This window comes from Carassius gibelio, chromosome A14 (assembly GCF_023724105.1).
Source record: "Carassius gibelio isolate Cgi1373 ecotype wild population from Czech Republic chromosome A14, carGib1.2-hapl.c, whole genome shotgun sequence".
NCBI lineage: Eukaryota > Metazoa > Chordata > Actinopteri > Cypriniformes > Cyprinidae > Carassius > Carassius gibelio.
In genome coordinates, this window is record NC_068384.1 from 19,731,366 (window position 1) to 19,740,184 (window position 8,819).

General features: G+C 36.5%; 1 protein-coding gene across 1 annotated transcript; it reads left to right on the forward strand.

The window, feature by feature from the left end:
- The first annotated feature begins 5,322 nt into the window (after positions 1-5,322).
- si:dkey-201i24.3 (polyamine-modulated factor 1-binding protein 1) lies at positions 5,323-8,081 on the forward strand. The gene is made up of 6 exons (XM_052615642.1): positions 5,323-5,479; positions 5,592-5,691; positions 5,774-5,892; positions 6,915-7,022; positions 7,283-7,450; positions 7,851-8,081. Exons 1-6 carry the CDS (start codon positions 5,462-5,464, stop codon positions 8,016-8,018), a joined length of 681 nt encoding a protein of 226 aa, XP_052471602.1. The 5' UTR covers positions 5,323-5,461; the 3' UTR covers positions 8,019-8,081.
- Positions 8,082-8,819: the final 738 nt, after the last annotated feature.

The following is an 8,819-nucleotide window of genomic DNA, read 5'->3' on the forward strand; positions in this document are numbered from 1 at the left end:
TGTAGCGCCAAATCCGTTGCTCTTCGCAGATCTTTTACTGCCTCTGGCGTGATACCCTCCCCTTCGTCAAGTTCCTTCAATAGCTCCGCTTGGTAGGCCTGAAGGACCGTCATAGAGTGGGGCGAAGCAGCCGCCTGGCCAGCAGCCATGTAGGATTTCCCCACCAGGCTAGACGTGACTCGACACGCCTTAGAAGGAAGAACGCCTTCTCAACCTCCCAGTCCAGCCCCAATTTACCTACCGCGCGAGAAACCACATCCAACAGCTCACTGTAGGACGGGGAAACACGCCTCTCCTGTCCGCTAGGAGGGAGAGGGCTAGTGAAGGCAGCGAAGTCCTCAGACCCCGAGGCTGCGGTGGATAGAACGTCGTCATCATAACGTCCACAACCGAAGGAAATGGCGCCAGTGTGGGCTGTAAATCCTCATTAGAGAAGACGACAGGCTCAATAAAACTTTTATTCTGCAGCAGGGTAGGGGAGCACGACCAATGTGGAGAATATTCCAGCGCTGCGCTGTCCACGAAATCCATGTCGCACGTGTCACCCCAAGTTATCGCCTCGTGTGGTGCCTCGGCAGTTGCAGAGGTGACATGACGGGGGATAGACTCGAGGGCGACATCAGAAAATACTTCCACCCTAAAGCGCAGTACTCTGAGCCGCAGGCCATCACAATGGGGACAGGAAGAAAGGCCGCTAAGCGCCACCTGTGCATGATGTAAACCAAGACATACTACGCACCTGTTATGAGTGTCACCCGCCGTGATGTACCTGGTACATGGCTCCTTGCATTTTCAGAAACTCATCGCGTCAGCAAAGAGGAGTTAAACACTGCTCGAAGAAAATCGCTGGAGAACGCAAGATGATTTTAGGGCACAGATGATTCGCTTTCCTGAAGGAATGAAATCTGAGCGAAATGGCCCGCGGCACCCAGGTATATGATGCGTGTGCATGCGTAGGGTGGTGCCATGCGCTATTTGGCCAATAGGATTGGCGGGATGGTATAGGGCTCCAGACATTCGTCACATCGAAGGTGTTCCCATACGTGGTGACGTCACCGCATCATCGAAGTGACCTATGAAAGGGAACCCGCAACAAACTGTAGCACACTGTAACATGAAAAACTTGTATTGATGTTATTGGTTACTTCAGTAACACAAGCTTACTTCAAGCTGCCTTGAAGGAAAAGCGGAGGAAGAAGATGACGCCGCTCCGTGTCTCTCCTGAGAGCTCATCTTTACAGACTGAGACGATCGAAGGTCAAATATTATTTACATATTTAGTAATACAAGGCAAAATGTACTGCATACAAATCACAAATTTGCATACAAATTTTTTTATTATTAATGCAGAGAACAAAAACATACGAAAGTATAATCATAGATCACATAATATCAAAAAAAAAAATTTGAACTAAAGAAAAGAGGGCCAAAATCTGAAACAAAATGACACAAGGAGATCAAAGGTAGAGCAATTCTAGCAGTCCTTATAGCTTTCTTATGAGTAGATACTGAAATTACATTCAAATAGTTCTCCATTTCTTTTAGGAAAACAGAAAAGACAGGTTTACAGTTGGAGAATTTGCATTTATGAATGTGAAATTTGTTTAGGAAAAATGTTATTTAAACGAATAACAAAACTGATATTTTATTTTGTGGGGTCAGAGTCATAATACCCAAATATAATGTTTTTCTTATGTACTGAGAAGCCTGGCAAAATCTTACACTTGACAAAGACACCGATGTCATCCCAAAGTTTCTGAGTGTAGTGACATGACCGAAATAAGTATTCAGTTTTTTCAGAACTCGAACAAAAAGAGCATGTAAGATCAATGTCAGATTTAAATCTTTGTATAAGCTTCTTTACAGGGTAGAACCTGTATATGAACTTAAAATAAATGTCTTTCACTTTGTCTGTGAGAAATAATTTTTGCGGTAGAGAACAGATTTAATCACCATGAGAGCTTTCCAATATGTGCACCACCACTGAGTGACGTCTGTACTTCCCAGTCAGAGAGCACCTGTCCATCAAAAGCTCACTATCCAATCAGAGTAGATCACTGTTAAGCCCGCCCCCATGAGAAGTTTGTGTCAAAACACCAAACGAAAAATTGCGAACCCTGTGGCATTCAGAACAAATGTGACATGACCGATACTCGGAATTCATGCTCTGCTTTTAACCCATCCAAAGTGCACAGACACAGAGCAGTGATAACACACACACAGTGAACACACACCCGGAGCAGTGGGCAGCCATTTATGCTGCGGCGCCCGGGGAGCAGTTAGGGGTTCGGTGCCTTGCTCAAGGGCACCTAAGTCGTGGTATTGAAGGTGGAGAGAGAACTGTACATGAACTCCCCCCCACCTACAATTCTTGCCGGCCCGAGACTCGAACTCACAACCTTTCGATTGTGAGTCCGACTCTCTAACCATTATGCCACGACTTCCCTATTTTCATTGTGTTTTTCTTCTTTTGTAATGGCATATTTTTGATAGTTTCTGAAAAAGTTACATTCAGTTTTATAAAGTTTTGTTCGTTATTTTTGAAACAAATGTAATTCCATAATATCACAAACTGCAGTGTTTTGAACTGTCTCTCACAACAGACACGGAACTACTGAATAAATTTGTAGTTTTTGCTATTTTTGGACCAAAATGTATTTTTGATGCTTCAAAAAATGACTGACCCTCTGATGTCACATACTTTGATGATATTTTTCTTACCTTTCTGGACATGGACAGTATACCGTACACACAGCTTCAATGGAGGGACTGAGGGCTCTCGGACTAAATCTAAAATATCTTAGCCCTTGTGGATTGTTCAAATTCACGACCCTTTCGGTATGTTCGGGATGAAAACATCCACTCAATTAAACTGCTGTAAAAATGTTATCAGATTCATTTTTTTTTCTTTTTTTTTTCATAAATCTGTTAATCAACTTCAGTCCTGATCAAAACTACCAAATGTTAAAAAAAAAAAAAAAAAATCCAAGATTTTAACTCTTTAATTGCCAAGTTCATAAATGATGTCACTGATTTGGGGGGGGGGAAACACACAAAATGACTTATTTTCAATATAAAAGTAATTGTGGTTGGATTTTTGTTTTACTTTTTATAACTTGGGCATGTCAAAGATTAGTAGCAACATTGGCTTTGATGCATTTTTAGTTTTTGTGCAGCATTAGATTTACATTTTTTCTCCCTAATTTGTTGTTGGTGGCTGCTTTTGCCCCATTGATTTTCATTATAACAACATTTTTTGTTTGCAAAGCCATGACACCATATAATCATGCATTCTTGATTGTTTGTGGTTTTCCATTTTGGGAAGAGGTAAAAAAAATATATATTCTTACAGTTGATAACTAGGTGGGACCATTAACCCAAACACAAATAATTTTTATATATTTTTTTTTATATTTATATTTTCATTGTCTGGCTATCTGGGACTTCGGTATGGAGTTAAAGGTTAATATTATAACTTTTTCGCTAGTATACTATCACATTGTGAGTTTATATTAGCACTTTTTGTTGTTTTCTCGTGGTAACTGAAAGAGCGTTTGGACACGAAAGCGCTGCTACGTGACATCAGACTTAACAAGTGAATAGACTAAACAAAAGCAAAGTATGTGGATTTAAACACTTGCATGCCATCATGCTGGTCATTTAATGGTGAGAAGAGCAGCAAGCAACACGAGAAAGGGCTTGACTTGAACCAAAGTTTTAGAAATTATTATGTAGCTTGACCCCTCCAGCGAGTTGCAGCTTATTTGAAGTTGGTATTGCATTTTGGTTCATAATACATTATGTTCATAAATTTGATGCAAAGTAGATTTTTTTACAGGATTTTTAGGTTTTAAACTGGCTTTACCATCAAGAAAAGACGAGCATTTCACATATAGGCCAACTGTACTTTTCACCACCAGTTTTTAGTTTTTTTTTTAGTTTAGTTTGTAGTTTTTTTTTTCTTTTTTTTTGCACAGGCCTATCTAAAGGGTTAATGGTCCCACCTAGTGATCAACTGTAAAAAATAACAAATGTTACCTCTTCCCAACAGAGAAAACCACCAACAATCAAGAATCTCTCACACACACAAACACTATAATTTGCTGTTATACTCCATATAACTTCATATGCAAGCCAGAAACTAAGCCTTTTTTGCACAGGCCTATCTAAAGGGTTAATGGTCCCCCCTAGTGATCAACTGTAAAAATATTTTCTTTTTACCTCTTCCCAAAAGGGAAAACCACAAACAATCAAGAATGCATGATTATATATTGCCATGGCTTTGAAATCAAAAAATGCCGTAATAATGGGAGTCAAAGGGCAAAAACAGCCACTAACAACAAATCAGGGAGAAAAAAATTAAATCTAATGCTGCACAAAAACTAACAATGCATCAAAGCCAATCTTGTTACTAATCTTTGACATTCCCAAGACTGTGATAAAAGGTAAAAAAATGTCCAGTCCACAATCACTTTTTATATTGAAAATATGTAATTTTCTGTGGGGGGTTTTTCCCAAATCAGTGACATCATTTATGAACTTGGTAATTAAAGAGTTAAAATCTTGGAATTTTTGGTAGTTTTGATCAGGACTGAGGTTGATTAATAGATTTAGGCAAATATATATATATATATATATATATATATATATATATATATATATATATATATATATATATATATCTGATGCATTTTTATAGCAGTTTAATTTAGTGGATGTTTTCATCCACAAACATACCGAAAGGGTAATGAAATTTTCAAAAAAAAAAATATTTCCCAAAATATGGGTCAAAATAAGATTTGTCACCAAAAATCATTCCATTAGCTCAAACACAGAGAAAGTTGTGGCCAAAATAAGACCCAACTTTACCCCCTAGTGGACGAAAACGTCCCCAACAACGCATAAGGGTTGAACTATGTTCCAAAGATAAATGGAGGTCTCATGGGTTTGGAACGACATGAGGGTGAGTTATTAATCACATGATTTTGCCATTTGGGTGAACTATCCCTTTAAGTTTGAAACTGTTCTCATCATTAGAATTGTTTTGAAATATTATAGAATACTGTGCAACTTTATTTATTTTAAAACACACACACACACACACACACACAAACACACACACACACACACACACACACATATATATATATATATATATATATATATATATATATATATACATACATACATATCATTTATAAATTTACTTCTTAAATTAAATTTTAAATGTCTATGTAGGCTTTTATTTTTGCCAATTTTACTTTTTATATATATATAGTAACATATATTATAGTTTTAGTCAACTTTATTAACCCTGAATGCAACACATTTAGACACACACAGGTGAAAGTGAACACTAATTAATATTTGAAGAGAGTGAAACACAAGCACGCACACACACACTTACACGCGCACACATGCATGCACACACAAACTTATCGTCAGTTCAGAGCCGGTGGACATGAACATGGACTCTTCTGTGAGTAACACACACTTATAATCTCATCTATATAATGCATTTCTGCTCGTGTTTTGTGAGAGACATGAGATTAACGTGGATGATTTGAAGCTTGTGTGTTTGTGAGTTGTAGGCGGTTGACGGAGGAAGAGCTGAGGAAGAGTGTGAGACAGCAGACAGGAAGAGGAATCTGCAGGACCTCCTCAGACAGGAAATGGACATGCATCTTACTGGTAGGCATGAGGAGACTCACTTCAGTCTTTCAGATGATGATGATGATGATGATGATGATTATGATGGTGGTGATGATGTCAGAGGGCAGGGCCAGCATCCAGAGGAATCAGGAGAGAGTGAACCGCATCACACAGCTGAAAGAGGAGATCAGGTTACAGGAGACGCACAGAGAATCCGACCAATCACACGCCACCAGCACAGTGAGTGACCAATCAGGAGACACTGTGGAGAAACTCAGTCCACTGCTGACACCTGATAACAGTTTTTCATTTGACTTCTGCCTCGTCTATCCTAGTACAATATTTACTAGTTAAAGTAAAGTAAATATTTTCCGTTTATATTTTAATGTCTGTTTGAGATTTATTAACTTTATTTATTATTAGGTCATCTTCTATCTATCTATCTATCTATCTATCTATCTATCTATCTATCTATCTATCTATCTATCTATCTATCTATCTATCTATCTAGCTAGCTTTTATTTAACAACATTTCTATTTGTCGTTGTTCATGTAATATTTGTATTTTGTTTAAATTTAGCTTTATTTAAATCACCAAAAATGATTTTAAATAGTTTTAGTGATTTTGTTTTATGAATTTCAAGCTGTTATTAGTTTTTTTTAAATCTTTTTATGTCTATTCAGCTTTATTTCTTATTTTTATTTGTAGTTTTTGTCCTTTAATTAATCTTATTTATTTCAGTTAGTTTCCAAGGCAACATTTTTATTTGTTGATTTTTGTATAATCTTTATATTTTATTTCATCTTTATTTAATCAACCTTTACAGTGTGTGCATAATGTGATCAACCAGTGAAACATAAACTACAGATGACTCATCTTTATGAATCAATGTGAAATTATAATTGTTTAGAAATAATACAAAATGCACACATTAAAATAATCTCTTATTTATGAAAAAAATACTCTACTTCATGATTTCTTTAGCACTAGTGTGTGTGTGTGTGTGTGTGTTTGCTCTTGGTATTAAAAGGACAGGGTGACTTAAGAGGACAGAACCCATGTCCCCATTTTTCAAAACGCTTATAAATCATACAGGATGAGGTTTATTGACAAAGTAAAAATGCACAAAGTTTCCTGTGAGGGTTAGGGTTAGGGTTGGTGTAGGGCCATATACAGTTTGTACAGTATAAAAACCATTATGCCTATAACATGTCCCCACTTTTCACAAAGACAAACATGTGTGTGTGTGTGTGTGTATCAGGTGGATTACGAGAAACTCCTGGAGCGCAGAACTAGACTGAGAGAGACTCATGAGAGACTGATCGAGAATGAACTGATGAAGATGGAGAGAGAGTTACAGGAGGAGCAGGTGAGAGCGGAGGACACATGAAAAAGAACAAAAAAAGAGTACATCCAAAAAATACAGTCATGTATTTACATCAAAATGTTCTCCCTACTTACCTCTGTGTGTGCTGTAAAACTGATATGTCCAGCCCTGGCTTCTGATTGGTTAATCGGTTTATAAAATGTTGTTTATAAATTGCTGTCATCATTGTGGCTTTCGGGTGAGTTCTGGTTGAGTTAAACAAGCAGAGCTCAAACACGTGCCTGACTCTGTCCCGTCTGCAGATGGGTGGTGTGGAGGGCGAGATGTGGTACCTGCGCAGAGAGAGACACATCCTGGTTCTTCAGATGGAGGCGCTGCGCAGAGAGAACCAGCAGGCATCTGCAGACCTGGAGACCCAGAGAAGACAGCACCAGCAGCAGATCAGCAGCCTCCGAGAAGAGAGTCTGCAGGTGAACATCTACACCGAGTCATCTACATCTACACTATTTGCTTTTATATATCTATATATTAAAGAGGTGACTTTATTGTATTTTGTATGTGTAATTACATTTTTGTTGTTGAATTATGTTGTTTAATTTGCTATTATTTAGCATTTGGTTGGCTTTGCCATTATTAAATGTGCTATATGAAGAAACTAAACTAAGCATTATAGTGGCACCTTTTCCAGTTCTGAAAAGAGACACATTTATGCTCATGCAACTGAAAGCATGAAAAGGAATATAGAATATAGTTTACAAACACACACACACACACACACAGGACATTGTGTAGCTGCGTTTCCTTTAATATATCCCCATACTGTCATCTAGTGGAGTGAATGGGTGTTTTTTGTGCTGGTTGTGTTTGTAGGTGTTCAGGGCGTTTCGTGAGGTTCTGGAGGAACAGAGATGCCTGTCTGAGAGAAGGTACAGGAATCTGCTGCTAGACGCCGTTCAGGATGCTGTTCATCTGTCCTCACAAAACCTGCAGCTCCAGGAGGAGATCCAGCAGCTCCGGAAAGAGCTCGGTCCCACTTGATGCCTCTGATCCAAAACAGATTCATTCATCCTTCATTTGCCCTGCCATAGACCTAAAAATGTCTTCAATAAAAAGCAGAAACTTTATAAAAATTTGTTTAGCCATGGTATTAAATATTGCATGCAATACAAAGGAATATCTTCCACAGTATATATATATTTTTTTCAATACAAATATCTAAACATATTTAATCACAATACATTTACAAACTGATCAATATAATCTTGTTTTCTGAAAAAGTGAACAGAATAACAGGAGTTTATGATTTTTCTCAAAACAACTTTGCAAGTATGATAAACCTCAATAGTCACAAAACACATCAGAGACAGTGTTGTTACTGTTAACTAATACAAAGACTATTAAAAATCCATTCATCTTTTTGTTAATTGAAATAATCCAGAAATAAAATATACATTTTCAAAAGATTAGTTCAAGTAAAATTACAAATATGGAAATAAAAATAAAGCTAAATAATGATTGAATCAAATTAAATTAAATGTCCAAAAAAAAAATAAAAAAAAAAATAAACACTAAAACCTAGACCTAAAAAAAAAAAAAAAATATATATATATATATATATATATATATAATATATATATATATATAATATATATATATATATATATATATATATATATATATATATATATATATATATATATAAATATATATATATATATATATATATAAACTTTAAAGTATTAATAAACAATATAAATATACAAATAAAACAACAATCAGAAAGATTATTTTTTTAAAAATGAAGAAATTTTTTTTTAATAAAACACTTGACCAGGCCAC

Excerpts from the sequence above, each read along its gene's own strand:
- si:dkey-201i24.3 (XM_052615642.1), top strand. Across the intron at positions 5,692-5,773 it reads AATGGACATGCATCTTACTG|AGGGCAGGGCCAGCATCCAG; the intron begins GTAGGCATGAGG and ends TGATGATGTCAG. Across the intron at positions 5,893-6,914 it reads AATCACACGCCACCAGCACA|GTGGATTACGAGAAACTCCT; the intron begins GTGAGTGACCAA and ends TGTGTGTATCAG.